Source organism: Cervus canadensis, chromosome X, assembly GCF_019320065.1.
Source record: "Cervus canadensis isolate Bull #8, Minnesota chromosome X, ASM1932006v1, whole genome shotgun sequence".
NCBI lineage: Eukaryota > Metazoa > Chordata > Mammalia > Artiodactyla > Cervidae > Cervus > Cervus canadensis.
The window spans coordinates 49809297-49830295 of NC_057419.1; the positions used below are offsets into that span (position 1 = coordinate 49809297).

Consider the following 20999-nt stretch of genomic DNA (forward strand, 5'->3'; position numbering starts at 1 on the left):
GTGAATTAACGTTTCTGGTCCTCAACATCCCCATTGTTTCCCATAGGCAACCTGCTGCCTAAGACTACTATTTATGTGCAATAAAACACTGAAACAGGGCCAACTATTATTATCAGTGCTGTAACTCCAATAAATATACCTGGCCTGGGGCTGATTTGCCTTCAACACGTTTATTAAGAGGATAAATCTAGTTCACGCAAGGAAGAGGCCGGCAGGCCGGGGTAGCGCCCTGGAAGTGATGCCTTCTTTTGCATTAGTTTCTGATAGAGAAGGGTAGTGCAATGAAGGAAGGGCATCCTGGTCAGGCTTGCAAAAAGGCCGCTCCCAGGATACAGGCCCGCAGTCCTCAGCAAAGCATGGGACCGAAAGGTCCTGGAAGTTTCCCCTGAACACACCCCAATATGTCCTCTTCCACCTCGGGGACCACTACCTAGACCTTCCGCACAATCGTTTGTCCTGACTCAACATGGCGTTAGAATCCCACAAGACACCTTGGTCCTTAGTTCCCAACTGGAGGATTTACCCCGCCTATTGGTGGCGGAAATCACCGCCCACGTGCCTATGCCTGCCCAGCCCTTCGACGAGTCCCATCGCGGGGGTCCCTTTTCAAGATGGCAGTAGCCCCCTAGCTGTATGGGGGGCTCTGCTTCCGTTTCCGGGACCAAAATCCGGAAGTGGCAGTTGAGGGGCCCTTCCTATTGCCAGCTGCGGTGGCCGCTAGAGGAGGGCAAACGGCTATGGCGGCGGTCGCAGCGAGTTCCGCGGATACGGCTGCGGTAGACGACCAAGAGCCACAGCGCGAAGCGGTGCCGGACCTGGAGAGCCAGCGGCGCCAGATCGAGAATGGCGAGAATGGGCGAGGGCGTCCGCTGCAGGTTGGCGAAAGCTGGTAAGGCAGAGCTGCAAGCGGAGCCTCGGCTTGCGGGGACGGTGGGGGACGAGGCGGCGGAGCTCCACGTGAGAGCCGCCCTGGGGAGGAGGAATGGCCTATGGGACTGGGAACGAGAGGGGCGGGGAAGTGCCTAGTCTGGGAAAGAGGTGGAGCCTGTGCGGTGCAGCTTGCAGCCTGATAGCGCGGCGCGATTTGGCGCGGAGGCAGGGGGCGGGTCATGAGAAGGGAAGGCCGCGGCGGCGGGGCCAGGCCAGCGAGGTGGGGAACTTGGGAAGGAGGGGATCTCAGCAACTGGGGAGCTGGGGAGCGTGGTCTGCGCGGCGCTACGAAGCTTCTGGGGGCGGGCCTTGACTGCTGCGCGGCGCCTGAGAACGAAGTCAATGCCGGTGACGTCAGGCCGAAGAGCGGTTTGGGAGCTGAAGGCGGAGCGGGTGGGGGAAGAGGGAGGGAGTCAGACCCTGCGTGGTGGAGAGAGCTGGAGCCTGGGAACGAGGCTTGTGACGAGGCCGAGGGGTGTGTCCTGAGGCTGTGAAGAGACTGCAGAGGGGAGGTGGTGCCCGTGAAGCAGAAAATGGCGCCTGCGAATGAGCAAAGCTTGTGAAGCGGCGAGGTTTTTGTCTCTGGCCAAGCTCGTCTTCCCAGGACGGGAGAAAGTGCAGGTGATTGGCACGGGAGGGGCCTTCGATGTTACGTTTGTTTTCTGTTTTAGTAGTGGTTTGTTTTGTAATCAAGAAAAAACAGCTATTTTTAAAATATCAATGCGTATCTTGATAAATCGACTTGTTTAATTGATTTCTTTGCTAACCGCTGCTCGAAATGTACTGTTCCTGGGTTCATTTTATTTCTCGCCGAGTTGCATCTCGTTTTTTAAATTGTGAAATACGTAAGACCTGCAAAGGTAATATGAAACGTTTACGTAGGCCAGGTTGATGGATATTTTATAAAAATAAACGATCTGTACTCTTCAAAAATTTCAAGGTCGGGAAGAACTGTTCCACATTGAAGAAATTAACGGGACTTAACGAATGCATAACGAAATGCAATGTGTGATCCTAGATTGGATCCCGGAGCAGAAAAATTATTTAAAAATCTTTTTTTTTTCACCTCATAAAGTGAATTTTCTCTCTTTTACTGTAAAAGATATGAATGGGGAAAATGATAAAATGTTTACCAAAGTCTGTAGACTAGATGTTAGTACTGCTAATTTCTTGGTTTTGATCATTGTATTGTGATTGTGAAAGATAATATCTTTGTTTTTAGGAAATTCATTTAGGGTTAAAGAACCGAAATATTTAAGGTTAAAGATCTATTGTGTAAGCAGGCTTACTCTGAAATGGTTGAAAGAATAGCATATATAAAGACGTATTTAAAGAAATAATGACCGAGTGAGTAAAAATTTAAATTTGGAGAATCTTGAATGAAGGGCACGCAGAGATTCTTTGTATTATTTTTACGACTTTTCTGAGTCAAAGTTTAAAATTTAAAGAATAATACAAAATTTGTGAATTAACCACCTAGGTTAAGATTCAAACTGTTACCTTAAGAAATTCTGTGCCGCTTCCAGATGAAAATTCCCCTCCCTGCCACAGGAAATTATTACCCTGAATTTTTAATTTCGTTATCAGTTTCCCACCATTGTATGCATCCCTAAAGAGTATTTGTGGTCTAAGCTTTCTTTTTATGGGAGGATATGTGTGAAATCAGACTGGCTGCGTATCGAGTGCCCTGTGCATCACATCAGGTGGGTACTCAGTATCTATATGACGTCATTGGTGACGTTAGCCTTGATCACTTGGTGAATCTATTTGCTGGGTTTCTCCACTGTAATAGTGCTATTTCCTGTTTCTATACACAGTGATTCTTTTAAAAAATAATTTTATGTCCATCCTTTCCTCAGAACGTTCCAACAGTCTTCCTGTTTCATGCAGTGTAAATGCTAAAATTCTTACAGTGAATTGCAGGGCTTTACAGTTTCCAGGCTGGTGTCTGGCTCTGATCATTTCTCCCATCTTTCTTCAGATTACCCTCCCCCCTCATTTTCTCCATCCGGCTATATTGGACTCGGCGTTCCTCCATCGCCGCAAGCAAGTTCTCACCTGAAAGCCTTTAGGATAGGAGTGAGGTTTGCTCCTTTTAGAGTTCTTTAATCTCAGTACTAGCGAAATACATATTCCTGTTACTGGAGAGACAAGTTGAGATTCCCCAAATCGGAAATATGAAACCAGTTTATTTTACTATTGCACTATAGCTCTCCAGCAAGGTAAAGCCTCAGTCCATCTTGAGAGTAAACAACAATAACAGAAATATTGCTATAGCCCATTTGGAGGTGTTCAGAAGGGCTTGCAGGCTTTGGTTCCTGCCCCATCTTACCTTTACAGCCTTGTGACAATAGCCTTTAAAAGTATCCCACCCATACCAGGTTTCCTCTTGGTGTGTTGAAAATGTTTTGGAAGTAGATAGAGGTTGTGGTTGCACAACACTGAATGTATTAAATGCCACTAGATTGTTCATTTTTAAATGGTTAATTTTATGTTATATGAATAATAAAATTATGATGTGTCAATAAAAAATTATCCCATCAATGTTGGTTAAGCATTGAAGCCAGTTTAATTTGCTGTCTGTTTTATAGGGGGTCACTGGAGTGATCAGGAATTTTGTGTTCATAAAGCATTTCAAAGTCTCGGACCTACCCCAAATCATATACCTAAATATACATGTTAATATTTGCACTTTCTAGCTTTTGTCAACTGGCAGATCTGGGTGAGGGCATTTATTTGGCTATTTAAACAGATTAATTTCTGGGAGAAGCTTAAATTTTAAAATTCAAATCAATGATACGTATTTTGGCAAATTTTCAAAGGTGAACTATCTGAAGTTGTATCTGGGGTAGCTGAAGGAGCCTCTGGTTGTTTGCAGGGTGTAGATAGTTTCCTAACAAGAGGTAAATAAGCATGAGCCTGTCTTTGTTCAGATCAAGGAAGGTGGGTACCTGGATGCAGTGTTGCAGAATCGATTGTGATGTGTGAAGGGAAAACAGTTTCTCACTGGAAGTTAGACTAGACAGTGGCCAAGGCATATTTATCTTGTGTAACAGCTATAGCAGCAATTGACAACCAAATGTGTGAAAATTTCAGTCGGTTTAGTTCTAGGGTCTTCATTAAAGGTTAGTGCTGTGCAGACTTCTCCTAAAGCTGTTACGCAGGATAATTATGCCTTGGTCACTGGATCTAATGAAAGAGTGAAATAAATAATAGGCCTCTGACAATTCCCCTGTAATTGAGTCAGCACCCCTAGTATCTGCTCAGATTTTTTATGAACCAAAAAGGGAAGGGGGGTTGTGAGTCTAGAGTTCTAGAAGGGGAGATCTTTTGGTAGAAAGTTATTGTACCAGTCTTTGTTGCTTGAACACGAGTATGCTGTTTAGCTTCAAAAGTATGCAGTTATTGAAAGGTTTTTATATTAGTATATCTAATTATATATAATTAAGCATAACTAAGCTAGGAAGATAAACTTTCTTTTTGGTTTGTCATTTTTAAAAATTTTGAAAAGTTTGAAAAAATCAAAGAGCTTTTCTAAAATATTTAAGTTAATTAAAATTGGGGGAATTTTAGGTAAACCTAATGCATTCCTTTTGTAGGGTGAAGGAGTAGATCTTTGTGGTATCTCCCAGAGATAGTTTAGGCAGAAAAGAACATTTGAACAATGTTACTATTCTTACTTTGGCCTGAATTTGAGAAAGACAAAGCAAGAATAGTTTATTGTTTTATATTTATTTCTGTATTTTTGGCTGCATCAGGTCTTAGTTGCAGCGTGTGTACTCAGTAGCCTTGCGGCATGTGGGATCTTACAGGGATCGAACGCCCATCCCCTGCATGGTAAGGCAGGTCTCAACCACCGGCAAGGGGATCCCAAGAATAGGTGTTTTTTTTTTTTTTTTAAAAAAAAAACAAGATATAAATCGAAGTGAAGACAAGAAATATTTATAGTCAACCTTGTAAAACATACAATGATAAATAGCAATATTTATTAGGAGCTTAACTTTTCTTAAAAGCAAGAATTCTTTTTAGAAAGTGAGCTAAGAGAGGTCAAAAGGCACCGAGAGTTAACAGTAATTTGGTGACAAAGAGCTTCCAGTCTGGGCATAAGTTAACGTAGCCATTTTCTAGGAAAAAACCCCAATTCTAATTTTCCTCCTTTGGTACATTATTCATGTAACAATTTACAGAAAGGACTTATTTACATCCATTTTTATTTATGCATTTAGGCTTATACAGATAAATAAGTTAATTTAGAACAGTGTAATAGTACATTTATATCCAAATAAGCTAACAACCTTTTAATAAAATGAGTAGGAAATCATATCTTAGTTTATATCCATATTTCTGTTTCTCCATAATTATTATACCTAACAATGTAATGATTAACCAAAGTAACTGATATTTTCTCCAGACACAAGAAATCTAGAGGACAGACAATATTTTTTAGTAATTTCTTTCCATAAGTGCAAGTTTCATATCACTTTAACAAATTGGAGGAAAGGAAACAGAAACATAAGTGACTTTAACAAGATCCATCTTATTTCTCTATATTAGCAATAAGAAATTAGAAAGTTAAAATTTTAGAGATACATTTACAGTAGCAACCAAAAAAAAAACATGAGCATATAGGAGTAAATGTAATGATGTGTGTGCTTTTCCATTAGACAGTGACAACTCTATATGTCATGACTGTCACCTGAGCTGACAGATTATGAGCTATCCCAATTCAGAAATGTTAAAAAAAATTAAAGTGTCTTTGAATTGAAAAAAACATGGTAGTAATATTTTGTGAAAATTTATGTAAAGCTTCAGTCTTCTATGAAGGCTTCAGAAATTCATGTTGTAGCCAGGTGTGGAGGTTTTGTTTACCACTCTAAAAAGTTATTTTAATGTTAATTTTCCTTTAAAATCTGCTTTAAAAAAACCTGTTAAGCTGTGCCTTCTTTTGTGTCAAAGTTCCCATTAACAAGAAACTAGCTTTACTGAGTAAATTCACCTCATAGACCATCCATGGAGGCAATTAAAACCTTGAAGGTGCAAGTGGTAGAGGGTAAGGTCCGTGACAGAATCTTCTAGATGAGTGTCTGTGGCATGAACCACTGGGGCGGGGAGGGTGTGTGTGTGTCCCTGGACTGAGTGAAGTGCGGGATCTGTGGGGGTCACTGCAGCACCCCCCAAATAAATAAAACAGCCCACAGAAAAGTTTGCCTATTTTGGGTGACATTCCAGGTTAACAAAGAAAAGTGCCATTTTAAAGAATCCAATGTGGGTGGAGAGGGAGGTGGGAGGGGGGATCGGGATGGGGAATACATGTAAATCCATGGCTGATTCATGTCAATGTATGGCAAAAACCACTACAATATTGTAAAGTAATTAGCCTCCAACTAAGAAAAATAAATGGAAAAAAAATAAAGAATCCAATGTATAGAGTTAAATAGCTAGAAAACTGTTACCTATTTTTCATCCATTATGTAACTTTTAAAAAAGTTTTTATTTGAGGCTGTTAAATACTTTGGATAGCCTTCTATGTATCAAAAATTGCATAGCTGGAACTTCCCTGGCAATCAGGTGGTTAAGACTGTCAGCTTCCACTGCAGGGGGGCATGATTTGATCCCTGGATGGGGAACTAAGATCATGCTGTGGGGCATCCATCCCCGCCCCCAAAAAAAAAGTCGTTGCAGAGCAACGAGGTGGGGGGAGGGGTGGGAGCTGGAGGGTGGGGATGGGGCATGAGGATTATGTGTACCTGAACTTTTTTGTCTAAGCCCTAGGATTGGAATGATAACAGCTAATGTTTATTTAGCACTTTCTATATATCAGGTATTCTGCAGACTTGAGAATTTGTCATGGCATTCTACAAAGGCAGATTTCAGCAGTCCTAAATGTTTATCCTAGTAGGCATGTAGAAGTGTCTCCTTTAAAAGAGGGCAAGTCAAACTGTACTTAAAGATGGTTCAGATGGTAAATTTTATGTTACATGTTTTTTCACAGTTTTACACAGAGTAAGCTAGTCACCATACGCTTAGAAATTTATTATAATATCAAAATAAATCCTAAAGACAAAAAAATTATTTTAAAGGTCACAGTGTGCAGTTTTTGAAGGAGAACTTTGTGATTCTTTTAGCAGTTGAATTTTTTTTTTTATTTCTGAGCGGATTTTCCATATTTAACAATCCGTTTCTCAGCTGAAGAGTTTTGTATCCTGTACAAACATTGCACATTCAAAAAATGGCTGAAGTCTTATAACATTAGTGGCAAATAACAATTATTTTGAATCTAATTTGATTGTGTTACCCCACAGACTAATACAAGTAAATTATCATTTATTATATAATAAAACCTCATGTTTTCTGGCATCATGGGCATGAGTTTGGTTTTGGTTGTTGTTTTATTTTTTAGCTCTGTATTAGTTTCAGATGTTCATGAAACTTATCCTTTTGGTAACTTGTGGCTATGTTTAGTCCAATAACCATGGGATGTGGTACCACTCACCACCAGATAACTGTGTAACACCCCTGTCACCTGTCTGGTCCAGGTTCCTCGTGGGGCAGCACTGGTACAAGCAGTGGGAGGTGTACGTGCAGGGAGGAGATCAGGACTCCAGCACCTTTCCTGGCTGTATCAACAATGCTGAACTCTTTGAAGGTACCAGGCTTCTGCCTCCCCATGTCAGCCGAGCCCTGGAATTCTTGTCATCTCTGTCCCAACAAACGATCATGAGCCCCTTCTCTGTGCTAGGTCATTGGTGAGATGGCCAGACTGACTCATCACTTTCCTTCCCTGATTGTTCCTCTGCCACCTCCCCCCGCCCTCCTGCAGACCAGGTAAACTGGCACCTCAAGAAGGAATTGGTGGAAGGTGAGGACTATGTGCTGCTCCCAGCGGCTGCTTGGCATTACCTGGTCAACTGGTATGGTCTAGAGCATGGCCAGCCTCCCATTGAACGCAAGGTATAGTGGGTGGCGCGGGTGCTGTGGGGTGGGGTTTGGCTTCTGGTGGGGGGAAGCATAGGAAGAAGACCTTAAAGGTCCAGGATGGGTCCAGACCTGTGTATTCATGTCCACTATATCCATACACCTGGCTCTACCCTTCTTAGGTCATTAGATGGTATCTTGCTGTGCCCCCTGCGTTTGCTTGCCTGTGTGTGCTCACCTCACACAGCTTCATACATGTGTCTGTGCCATGTGTGTTCGTCTCTGTGGATGCTCCATCCTCTGATTGCAGAGGTTGTCACCCTGTGTCGGTGTGTGCACATGGTGGGTATGCCAGTGTGTGTACCCTTCCCTCCTTGCAGGTTGTGGAACTGCCCAGCATCCACAAGGTTGAAGTGTACCCAGTAGAACTGGTGCTCGTCCAGCACAGTGATATGGACACACCTCACACAGCTCAATTCAGCCAGACAGATTCTGTTGGTGAGCCCGAGGGTCATGGGATGGATTGGCATTCCCGGCAACAGTCATGGTCCAGTGACCTAAGGAGTCTGCAGTCAAGAAGGGAGGGGATCCTTCAGGGTGCCAGGAAGACCTTGAACGTGCACCATCCCCCTCCACAGACCTAGTTTTGCAAACCGCTCGAGAGCAGTTTCTGGTGAGCCCCCAGGAAGAGACACGGCTGTGGATCAAGAACGCGGAGGGCTCTTTTGAGAGGTTGTGCAACACCCGTGTCTCAGTGCTTGACGCCTCTCTCAAGACTGGGCAGGTGAGGGTGGGGAGGACGTGTTCGCCCACAGGCCATGCTCAGATTCCAGAGAAGTGAGAGCTCAGTACCCGTGGGTCCTCCATGAATGCCTTCCCTGTTTTTTTACTCCTCTTCTTCCAACCCAGGTGGTTGTCATGGAGACCCGAAACAAGGATGGCACTTGGCCCAGTGCGCAGCCACATGCCACGTGAGCCTTCGGGGTTTCCGGTCCAGAGTGGGGTCCCACAGTTAGCAGATTGAGCCCATGAGCACATTCTCCCTGGGCCTGGTAGTTCCTCAGCTGATAAAAATTTCTCATCCGTCTCAGGAGCAGCACATTGGAAGAGGAAGAGGATTTCCAGGGCCAGCCGGGCATCTGTGGTCTTACCAATCTGGGCAACACGTGCTTCATGAACTCGGCCCTGCAGGTTGGACCATGAGGTCTAGGTTTGGTGCAGCATGGGGGTGGATTTGCGAATTGGAAATGGAGGACAGAGTCGGGGGCACTGCAGGGCAAGGGGTCAGGTTGGAAGCTAGGTCCCCACAGTCTGGCTTGATGTGCCCATGTTTCTTTCTGAAATATTTGTGCCTTTCCTCTCCACTTGCTCCCTGCTTTCCCTAGTCTCCTCTCCTTTGTCACCACATTCTTCTTTCTCCTGAAATGCTGATCTCTCCTCCTCTGCCCGTTCCTTTCTTTCCCCTTCGTCCTCCTCCCCCTTCATCCATCCCCACTTTGGTTACCTCTTTTTTCCCCTTCACTCAACCTGGCTTCTGCCTCCTGCAGTGCCTCAGTAACGTGCCGCAGCTTACCGAGTACTTCCTCAAAAACCAATATGTGGAGGAGCTCAACTTCTGCAACCCACTGGGCATGAAGGGGGAGATTGCACAGGCCTATGCGGACCTGGTGAAACAGGCGTGGTCTGGCCACCACCGCTCCATTGTGCCCCAGGTGTTCAAGGTATGGCTTAGCCCTGGCTAGCCCCTCTCTGCCCCCCAACCCCCATGCATCGCCTCCCTCATGCCTAGATGTCCCGTCCATCTCCTCAGACCAAGGTCGGCCACTTTGCGTCCCAGTTTCTGGGCTACCAGCAGCATGACTCACAGGAACTGCTGTCATTCCTCCTGGATGGCCTACACGAGGACCTCAATCGCGTCAAGAAGAAGGAATATGTGGAGCTGTGTGACGCTGCTGGGAGGCCAGATCAGGTGGGTGCTTCCGGAAGACCCCCATCATGAGAGCCTTGTTAAAGCCACTAGGACCTCTGCCACAGGGATTTTCTGTCCTCCCTGGGGTACCCTCACCACTCCCCATTTTTGGTTAAGCTCATCTTCCCTGACCTCAGTCCCATTCTTGTCTTCAGCACATCTCCACATCTGCTCCCACACCCAGTGAGAGTTAACTCCCACCCAGTCTCCTTCCCCAAGTAACCCCCAGCCCTGACAGTGAACAACACAGTCTCCAGGTGGCCCTCACTATAACTCTGTCTCTGGACTTTACCAGTGGCCTTAACCTTTACTCCCATGTGCATCCCACCTGCAAACCATGGTTTTCCCCAGCCCCTGGCAAGCCTCACCACCCAGCACAACACTGTCAACAGGAGGTTGCTCAGGAAGCCTGGCAGAACCACAAACGGCGGAATGATTCTGTGATCGTGGACACTTTCCATGGCCTCTTCAAGTCCACACTGGTGTGCCCTGATTGTGGCAATGTGTCTGTGACCTTCGACCCCTTCTGCTACCTCAGTGTCCCACTGCCTGTGAGCCATAAGAGGGTCATGGAGGTCTTCTTTGTCTCCATGGACCCTCGCCGCAAGCCGGAGCAGGTATGAGGAGAATGAGGACGGGGGTGTAATGAGGGACCTGCACTCATAGAGTTGGTTTGATTACTCAGCCATACCTCAGGGTTTCCTGCACTAACTCACTACACATCTTTCTGCTCTTCTGTGGTTACCGTTTCTCCCTCAGCACCGGCTCGTGGTCCCCAAGAAAGGCAAGATCTCGGATCTGTGTGTGGCTCTGGCCAAACACACTGGCATCTCGCCAGAAAGGGTGAGGCTCTGCAGACGGAAGGAAGATGGGATACAGGGGCAAGGAGACCAAGGGAGGCAGAAAGGCCTGTGGGAGACCTTGCAGACTGATCGGTCCCCTCTCCGTAACCCATTCCCAGATGATGGTGGCTGATGTCTTCAGTCACCGCTTCTACAAGATCTACCAGCTGGAGGAGTCCCTGAGCAGCATCTTAGACCGAGATGATATCTTCATGTGAGTAAGAAGACCAGGGGAGATGGGGGTTTCTTAGGAACCTCCTTTGTTAACTACCTTCCCTCTCCCTTCCTCAGCCTGATTAACAGGGCACCAGCCTTCTCAGGGCTTCGGCCGTGTACCTTAGCAGGGCAGGCTGCTAGGGGCTGTCAGTGAGTAGGGTGAAATCCTTATGCAGGCTGTCCTTGGGTGTTTTCTTCCTTATTATGTGAGGAAGGCTCCTCCTTATTCACCTTGCACGCCACAAAAACCAAATGATTTTTAAGATAAGGAATGCTAAGCTGCTTTCTGAACATAAAAGCATTCAGAACAATTTTGGGACTTCCCTGGCAGTTAGGACTCTGTGCTTCAGCTGCAGGGAGCATGGGTTCTATCCCTGATCAGGGAACTAAGGTCCCACATGCCATGTGGTTTGTGGCCAAAAAGAAAAAAGATGTTTGAAATGTTTGGGTAACTGAAATAGAAGGTGCTTTATGAGTAGAAAAGTTGTTTGTAACCAAGCAGTTTTCCAAAAAAAAAAAATTGTTTTAGATCCTTGTGTCATGAAAATTTTGTTGTCAACTCCCTCAGTGCTCTAATAACACCAAAAGACTTTATCTCACATCAAACAAGGTGTTGTGTAAATGATCCAAAACCCTGGGTGACTCTTTGGACCCTTTTAAAAATACTTTCAGGCTGTGAGTGGCTGGAGCAACTAGGGCAGAGTCCTTGAATCCCTCTTGGGTATCTTTATCAGACGGGACCTGATGTTCATCTCCCACAGATATGAGGTGTCGGGCAGGGCTGCTGTTGGTGAGAACTCCAGAGAGGATGTTGTGCTTCCTATCTACCTGCGGGAGCGCACCCCAGCCCGGGACTATAACAGTTCCTATTACGGCTTGATGCTCTTTGGGCACCCGCTCCTGGTGTCGGTGCCCCGGGACCGGCTCTCATGGGACGCCCTGTATCATATCCTGCTGTACCGCCTCTCGTGAGTCTGCGCTTCCGGGTCAGGTGGGGAGGTGGGGTCAGAACTCAGAGCTGGGTGTCTAACCGCTTGGTTGCCACCTCCCATCCAGCTCCCGAAGACAGTTCAAACTTAACATGGCCAGAGAGTAACTTGTAGGTTTTTCTCTTCCTCTAAATTTCTGACTTCGCCACCACCTCGCCTAGGTGCCGGGGATATAGGAGTGAACGCGGCAGATAACATCATCTTGTACTTAATTGTCTTCCTGGGAGAGTCTTGGTTATTTGTGTTTCAATTGATTTTTATTGTGCTTAAAACCCAGAATCCCTCCAGGCAAACAGCAGTGCACTATCTGGCTTCACCTCTCCCTCACGTGGCACTTATTCATGCTCCTCAGAGGCCTTTCCTGATGGAAATGTGCAGTTGATCATGTATCTGTATAACAGCGGCTTATCATACTTAAGATCCATACTCCTTAACTGTGCCCCACAAGATCCTCCATTGTCAGGCCATCTCTTCCCATGTTCCTGTGACATCTCCTGAGACCTTCTGGTTCCTCCTCTACAACTATGTGTGGGGGGGTTGACCCATGGCTTCCCATCATAAGCAAAGTAGACTTTTGGGCTGTGTTCTTCCCGCCCTTGGGGCCCTCCTTGAGAGTCTCCTCTGTTCTGTTGGCAGACGCTATGTGACCAGACCCAGCTCGGATGATGAGGATGACGGGGATGAGAAAGGTGAGGAAGAGGAAGGAAAGAGAATCCGCAAGGATGAGGGTCTGTACATGGATCCGCAAGGATGAGCGTCTCCCATGGCCTGAGGGAGGGTCAGTGGGTCAGCGGTGGGTCTGGGGTGGGTCTGACACACACAGGGTCCACCTGGATATGCATTGCTGCTCAGCCCACTGGGGTTCACACATTCCCACCTCTGACATCCTTCCCCTATCCTAGCAGACCTGGAGGATAAGGATAGCCTCCCTAAGCCTGGACATGTGACTGAGGGCAGCTCCCAAGACCCTGGGCTGGAGCAGGCTGGGCCCAGCTCCGGAGTCGTGAGCGGAAGTCGGGCCCCTGTGGACAACTCTCCTGGGCCATCTCACTGGCCCCAGAGGGCACGGCGCAAGCACCTCTTCACCCTGCAGACAGTGAATTCCAATGGGACCAGTGATCGCTCGACCTTCAACGAGGATACCCATGGTGTCTCCTTCAGCTGTGAGCCAGGATTGGGGAGGCGGGAGGGGGTTTTCCTTGGCAGCAGGGCCCATGACCACCTCCCCTCACCCCTAGCCCAGCCGTATATTGCCATCGACTGGGACCCAGAGATGAAGAAGCGTTACTATGACGAGGTGGAGGCTGAGGTAAAGGAGATCTTGGGTATGGCAGGGAGGGGGGTGCACTTTCAGTTGGCGCCACACACACCCTCTCCTACTTCAGCTGAGCCGTGATCACAGAGCTCCCAGGGCCTCGGATTCTTAACTTCAAAGTCCATGCCCTTAACCACTTGGCGTGCATCTTCCACCCCCACTCCTTTTTATCCCCCAAGGGAATGGCTGCTCACTCCAGTGTTCTTGCCTGGAGAATTCCAGGGACAGAGGAGCCTGGCAGGCTACAGTCCATGGGGTCACAAAGAATCCAACACAACTGAGTGACTTTCACTTGTCATCCTCACACCTGGCCATCCACTCCCCCAACCTAGGGCTACGTGAAGCATGACTGTGTCGGGTACGTGCTGAAGAAGGCACCAGTGCGGCTGCAGGAATGCATTGAGCTCTTCACCACCGTTGAGACCCTGGAGAAGGAAAACCCCTGGTAAGGGACCAGAATGGGGCCTCTGGGGTGCTATTGGGTGGGACCACCTCCGCCCAGCCCCTGTTAGCACTAAATACACCTCCTTCCCCCACCCGCTCATTCAATTGCCTCCTGCCACTCTGGCCACCAACACCCCAAGCCTATTTCCACCTCAGCCTTTGCCCAAGCTGTTCCTTTTCACAAAATCATCCTTCCTCCAGTTATCTATAGGACTTGACCTCCTTCATTCTGCTCAAGTCTCTCTTCAAATGTCACCTTATCAGAGAGGCCTTCTCTTACTCTTCTGTTAAAAACTGCTCCTCCTCCAGCCATCAGCTCCCTTCATTCTTTCCATGTGCTATTTTTGTCCTAGCCTAGCATTTCTTTCTTGCTCCCTTGATGTCACATCTTAGATTCTTCTCTTACATCGTTTTTTTGTCTTTCCTGTTAGAGTCCCTTGAGAGTGAAAACATTTTAAGTTCACTGTGTGTCTCTTCTCATTGATTATAATGGTGTGGGCTGTGCAGTAGACACTCATTAGATTGTTGAAGAATAAACGAAACAGAAAGAACTGAAAAGATAAAACCAATCTCAAAAATAAGAGGAGCATCTTCCACGAAGCAGAAAGGAAACAAATATGAAGTAGTGCCAAAGATATCAATGGTAGACCGTCAGCAAATACCTGGCGAGTGAGTGAGTAAAATAGAAGAAAGAAAGCGAGAGGGACAGAGGCAGGCTCAAAAAGATGACTAGGGTCTGCCAGACCAGAATCCAAACAAAAACACATGCCAGTACAAAAATGCATACGTTGGGCAATTGATAAGTACGTGGCAGGGTTTTAACAAGCATGCTAGAGTAACATAGGAGTAGAAGTAGTGTCTCTGGACCAGATGTGGCCCATCAAAGCTGCATGGCAACAAGAGCTCAGAAAGTGTCTGTCCTGACCTGGGCTCCATCACTAGGTACTGCCCCACTTGCAAGCAGCACCAGCTGGCCACCAAGAAGCTGGACCTGTGGATGCTGCCAGAGACACTCATCATCCACCTGAAGCGCTTTTCCTACACCAAGTTCTCCCGAGAAAAGCTGGACACCCTTGTGGAGTTTCCTATCCGGTCTGGGGCCTGGGGAGGCTGGCTGGGGGCAAGGGTGGGGTGGGGAGGAAGGCAGGGACTGGGGGAAGGGGGCGCCACTGATATTAACCCTTGCCACACCCACAGGGACCTTGACTTCTCTGAGTTTGTCATCAAGCCTCAGAATGACTCAGCCCCAGAGCTGTACAAATATGATCTCATCGCGGTTTCCAACCATTATGGGGGCCTGCGGGATGGACACTGTATGTACCGGGGGCATGCTCATGGCGGGGGCGATGGGGTTGGGATGCCCCAGTGGGTAAGTAGATGTGTGAACCAGTGGCGAGGTCATTGGTGTCGGAGGAGTGAGAGAGCCAATGTGGACCCCTCTTAGGGGCAGGAGGGTGGGTGAGGACCGCTTGCCCTCTCTTACAGACACGACATTTGCCTGCAACAAGGACAGCGGCCAGTGGCACTACTTCGATGACAGCAGCGTCTCACCTGTGACGGAGAATCAGATTGAGGTGATACCCATCCTCCTTCCTCCCCTTCTCCCAACACCTTCTTCCCCGACCCACACTGACTCCTGTCTTCCCACAGTCCAAGGCAGCCTATGTCCTCTTCTACCAACGCCAGGATGTGGTACGCCGTCTGCAAACCCAGGCCAGCTCGTCAAAACCCCCAGCATCCTCTGCCTGCGGTGCCCCACCCAAATCGGAGTTCATGGATGTAAACTGAGGGGCCCTGGCCCTGCCACCGGGAAGGAAGCTATCCCGGCTCTCTTCCTTCCTGAAGCCACCCCTGTTCTCTTAACCCAAGTTAGGTGCCCCATGCCAGGCGTCACAGGCTTAGTTGTGGCTACTGTTCTCCTTGCTGCTACGTTGCGCTCTCCCAGGGAAGACGAGGTTGTGTTTCCTTCCAGCAGTGTGTTCCCTGCTCGTGTTTGCCCTTTAGAGCATTAACTTTCCCTTCTATTCTCTATTTATGATTCTCCCCTTCCTCTTGTCCTCAATCTGGGGTGTTCTCAGGGGGTGGGGGTGGGGTGCACCTGAACAGAGTGTATTTTCTTATTGAGACCCTGTACCTTGCTCTGTGTATATATAAAAGTGCCAGTGTGTTCCTTGGCATTGTGGGTTTTTTCTTTCCACATCCTTAACCAAGCACCAGTACTGTGCCTGTGTGCGTAGTGAATGCCAGGTGTGTGATGGCTGCTGCTCTTGAGTGCTCATTGAGCACCATCTGTGTGCCAGGTCCTATTCTAAGTGCTTGTGAAGTGCCATCTGTGCGCCAGACAAAATTTTCAGAACCAACGGCATGCCCAGTGTTTTCCAAAGCATTTTGCAAATATTGACTCATCATAATCCTCACAAGAGTCTCATGCAGGAGTTGTCATTGCCAGTTTCAGGTGGGGAAACAGATGCAGAGGTCAAGTAATTGCTCGAGTTTATGTCCAGAGGTCCAGACACCTCATCACTTACACTGGAGGTAGTAGTCCCCAAAGGGGACATTTGACCTCTGTGGACCCAGGATGGAAATGGTAGTGGACAGGACCTGTGCTCAACTGCTGTGGGAAAGGTGTGCCTGGAACAGACAGGCATGTGTGGGGGCAAATGGCTGGGTTCTGGATATAAAGGTACTAACCAGACCACCTCACAGGCCACCAGTAGTGTCCTCTGAGGAGTGGGTACATCTGGCCCAAGCCACCCACAGTGACAGGATAGATGGGCTGTGTCTGTGTTGTCCCTATGGTTAGCCTCCCACCGTGACCGCAGCTTTCCCACCAGGCAGGGTCCCTCCAGCCTCATCCCACAGAAGAGTGAGATGGAGCACCTCCTGCAGAATGGGTGCAGCATTGTGTGAGCATAAGATGCCACCTAAGCACGCACAGCCCCTGCCTGAGCCCTCCTGTGGGTGCCAGCTCTCACCTCAGAGAAACGGAGCTCCAATGGGGACAACCGTGGGGCAGAATGGAGTAGACTAGTGTGCAGTATCTGGACGTAGACAAGCACTCCAGCCCTTCACACTGAGGAAGGGAATCCTGATCAGGGTGGCTGAGAGATCATTTCCCCCGCCAAGCCTGCTGCCTTTGCACTGGGCCTGTGAAGCCCCCTCTGAGGGGCACTCAGCCCAGCCTTATCACCCACAAACCTCCAGTCATGCTGTGGATACAGGCGAAATGGAGGTAGTTGCTGTGAGGAACTCAGCTCAAACTGGCTTAAGCAAAAAATAAAAGTGTTGGATCCAGGAACTCATAAGCTGTCATTTAGTCCTCACAACTGAAACTCCAATACTTTGGCCACCTGACTCACTTGAAAAGACCCTGATGCTGGGAAAGATTGAAGGCAGGAGGAGAAGGGGATGACAGAGGATGAGATGGTTGGATGGCATCACCGACTCAATGGACATGAGTTTGAGTAAACTCCGGGAATTGGTGATGGACAGGGAGGCCTGGCATGCTGCAGTCCACGGGGTCGCAAAGAGTCGGACACGACTGAGTGACTGAACTGACTGAACTGAAGTTCTCGTGAAGACTATATGGTTTAAGCACTATTACCCCATTTTGCAGATGAAGCAGGAGTGAAGAGCTGGTTCAAAATAAGTCCTCATTAGCTATGAATAATCAGTCCTAGACAAAAATCCACCTAAAAGGAATTAACTCAAAATAACTTCCCTGGTTTAACCAAAGACACCTTGAAAAGACAACATGCCTAAGAATCAGGAGAAATAAGACAATACAGTAACACAGAGACACAATAGAATCCTCAGACATCAGTGTAAAACATGCTTATTCTGGTCATGGAAATAGAGATGATTACATGTGAAAAAGAAATTTAAAACCTTTAAAAGTGAAAATGAAAACAAGTGAAAATGAGAAAGAACCAAACAAGTGATAGATCTGATCTAGATAATAGCAAAACTTAAGAATTATCTTTTATTTTTTGTCTGGCTACTTACTGTGAAACTGATAAACATCTTTTACTGTTGTGATTATGTAGCTGTTATTTGCTTAATACCATTGTATTGTGGTTGGTCAACAGAAAATAATAGAATTCTATATTACTAAAACTAGCATTTAGTAGAAAAAGTCAATGGATGAGTTTAGCAACACATCAGACCTAGCCGAGGAAGGATTCTGTGAATTGAATACAGTTTAGGGCATACTAAGAAATGCATCTTCTAGAAGATCTAAGTTAGACTAGTACTGTATTTTAATAAGGGTATAAAAATAAAAAATATAAAAGGTACGCATTTCAAACAAGAGGGAGGGAAATAGATGAATAATCCAAAAGAAGGCCAGAAGAAAGGAATATGGAACATGGTGGATGGGTAGAAAGCACATAGGCAACCATTTGCAAATAGTCTGCTGTGTTTCCTCCAGTTCAAGGGAGGGGACTAGGACCCAGGCAGTTGCTTTCAGACGGCAACTACCACCGTCCTAGGGAGAAGGTGGGATGAGGGTGAGTAAGAATGCTGCAAAACTTTCCCATGATTTTGAAAATGACTTTTTCTTGATTGGACACTTGTTCTGTTGCTGTAAACCTGTGACTTTTCCAGAAGTGCTGACACAGTTGGTTCTGACAATTCGGCTTGCTTGCTTTTTTCTTTTAAAATTTAATTTTAGGTTTTTGTTGGGGAACATAAGCTTGGAGCTTCCTAGTCTGCCATGTTGCTGATGTCACTCCCCTTGTGTATTATAAGTGTGTTTCTTAACACACTTAGGAAGCAATGCAGTTGGATCTTTTTACATAATCTTACATTGTCTGAGTTTTAATTGAGGTGCTTAGATCACTTAGTTAATGTGATTAGCGATAAGTTTTAGTATTTCATCTAGCTATCTGATTATTTTTTGAGGGAGATGCTTTCATTTTTTATTTTGTATCATGTATTATTTTACAATGAATTGCATTACTTTTGTAATTGAAAAAAAATACATAGGAAAACAGGAACAACAGCAAATATTTGACCTGGATTCTGATTCTTAGGGCTAGAAATTCATGTTGGGTTCAAGTTTTTGTTGATCACAACTTATTTTTTGGTTTATATGCAAAAGCCATTTCTTGAATGCCTCCTGGTTAGCTGGCACTGCCATTGGCACTTCGATAGGCTTTTCATCCTCATCCTCACAATAGCCCTGTGAGATAGGAATTGGTCCCGCTTTATACATAGGAGATTATTGCTTGAAATGCTTCTATTTGCCACATGTTTTCATTGGCTAGAGGTTCTTACCGGCTGGTAAGTCATTGATCAAGAACTCTCACTGGTTCCTAGAGGTTGCTCTAAGATTCAAATAATCAAACTACTAGAATTTTCCCCTGACAGGAGTGATGGATTAAGTATCAGGATAAGAGTGGAGGAGAGTCTGTGGTCTCTCCCTTTGTAGCACCATTTGAGTTTGCTCTTGTCACTCATGCATGGTGGGGGGACGGGATGGGGGAGAGGAGGGAAAGTGGTTATAAGTCTTCTTGCTTCTTCAGGATGAGCTTCATCACCAGCGCTGTAACCTGGGGCCTGATCTCCTCCACCGTCACGCTTGGGTCTCAAGCTCCTACCACTTTCCATCTGGGGCCTCTAGGTACTTCTAGAAGTTCCAGCTGGGCTCCTTGCCAGAAGTCTCCATCAGGTACTGAAGGCAGGGGGGACACCAGTGCTGGCAACTGCAGTCTTGCTAAACATGGGGAAAGAGACACTGTAGGCGGTGGGGCAAAGCTGTCAATCTTGTTGCTGTCGGGCTTCTGCTGGCCACACTGGTTGCAGGGGAAGGCAAGCACATTGAAGTGCTGGGGCCCCAGGTCCTGCTGTGCTGGTCTATGAAGCCACATTCACTAGCCAGATTCACCACCAGGGGCACCTAGTCATTGTACTTCTTCAGCAACACCAACTTGCCTTGGATGTTGATGGCCTTGAGGCTGTTGAAGTCCTGCTGCTAGCCATGGATGCCAGGAGCAGCCAGGCCACCAGTGCCACCACCATGACTCGCTCCAGAGCAGGTGGCGTGGTGAGGCAGCTATCTGATTCTGTTTGTCCTCTTCCCTCTTGTCATTTTCCCTCTTTTATTGCTTTATTTTGAATTAGGTTTTTTAAAATGATTTCACTTCATCTCTTTTTTTTGGCTTATTAGCTCTAACTCTTGGTTTTATTCACTGATTGCTTTATGGTTTATAGTGTACATTCTTTTTTTGGCTGTGCCAGATCTTTGTTGCTTCATGCAGGCTTTCCCTCCTTGTGGGTGAGTTGCATTGCATGGAGGGTGAGTCTTGTCCATGTGGCTTCATCTTGGCTGGAAGCAGAACTGCTGTCCTTCAACTTTATAAAAATTTACTGTTTTGGTGATCTTTTCCTCACTTCTTGAGATGAAGACTTAGTTCATTAATTATTATAACGTTTTGTCTTGATATGTTTATAGAAAAGAAAGTGAAGTCGCTCAGTCGTGTCCAACTCTTTGCGACCCCATGGACTGTAGCCTGCCAGACTCCTCCATCCATGGGATTTTCCAGGCAAGAATACTGGAGTGGGTTGCCATTTCCTTCTCTAAGGGATCTTCCTGACCCAGGGTCAAACCTGGGTCTCCCGCATTGTGGACAGACTCTTTACTGTCTGAGTCACCAGGGAAGCCCTGTTATGTTTATAATCCCAGATAGATAAAAGACAGAGAAACATGGATTGTGAAAACCCCATGTAAATAGATTATTTTGACACTATTGAATTCTTTAAATAAAAAGTAACACGTTTGTGAAATGCTTACAGTTTTTTGGTGCCATCATAGACTCAATCTTGAAAAAAGTTTCCTTAACAACTGGACAAAATGTGTATAAATATGGGTATCTCTGTATTTTAAAAGCTTATCATACCTTTAAAAAATTGTACAGTCTTTCTGCGTGGAAAGGAGATAGAAGAGAGAGCAATTTGGAAGTTACAAAAGAAATATGGATGGCAGAAGAAAGCAAGGAGAAGAGGGAACAGAAAATTAGAAAAAAGTAGTACATGGATGAGGTTTATAGAAATGGCATATAACCCTTATGGTTTCTAGATCTTCAGTTGTAGTTTCCATAGAAGGCAATGCATGACTGGTCATGGTCCACGTGCATTCACCAGCCACCCCACTGAGCTGACCACTGCCTGTGTTAGCTACTCTATAAAATGGTAAAATAAAATAAAATAAAAAACACCAGTATGTAAATACACTATAGAAGAAAACTTAATTGAGAATATAGCTTTCTGTATTTTTAAGAATGAACAATGTCTGAAATCAGGGTTCCAAGGGATCTATCTTCCTTTCTTTTCTTCTATTTCTGTGTAAGATTCCTGTCCTATTCTCTGAGCAGCTCTAA

General features: G+C 46.3%; 1 protein-coding gene and 1 pseudogene across 7 annotated transcripts; one reads left to right on the forward strand and one right to left on the reverse strand.

The window, feature by feature from the left end:
• Window positions 1-627: 627 nt before the first annotated feature.
• USP11 (ubiquitin specific peptidase 11) lies at window positions 628-15797 on the forward strand. Of its 7 annotated transcripts, none has more exons than XM_043458030.1 (21): window positions 629-889; window positions 7467-7576; window positions 7751-7881; window positions 8226-8343; window positions 8484-8629; window positions 8755-8816; window positions 8937-9036; window positions 9393-9566; window positions 9656-9814; window positions 10207-10431; window positions 10574-10657; window positions 10776-10870; window positions 11634-11840; window positions 12498-12550; window positions 12764-13024; window positions 13100-13170; window positions 13509-13621; window positions 14563-14712; window positions 14818-14933; window positions 15106-15194; window positions 15271-15797. In XM_043458030.1, the coding sequence occupies exons 1-21, from the start codon at window positions 738-740 to the stop codon at window positions 15406-15408; spliced, it is 2754 nt and encodes a 917-aa protein (XP_043313965.1). In that variant the 5' UTR covers window positions 629-737; the 3' UTR covers window positions 15409-15797. The 7 variants fall into 7 exon arrangements, with proteins under 7 accessions (XP_043313964.1, XP_043313965.1, XP_043313967.1 ...); XM_043458032.1 differs by having other exon boundaries at window positions 630-889; window positions 12764-13009; XM_043458031.1 differs by having other exon boundaries at window positions 631-889; window positions 12767-13024.
• A 2691-nt stretch (window positions 15798-18488) lies between these two features.
• LOC122434957 lies at window positions 18489-20371 on the reverse strand (annotated as a pseudogene).
• Window positions 20372-20999: the final 628 nt, after the last annotated feature.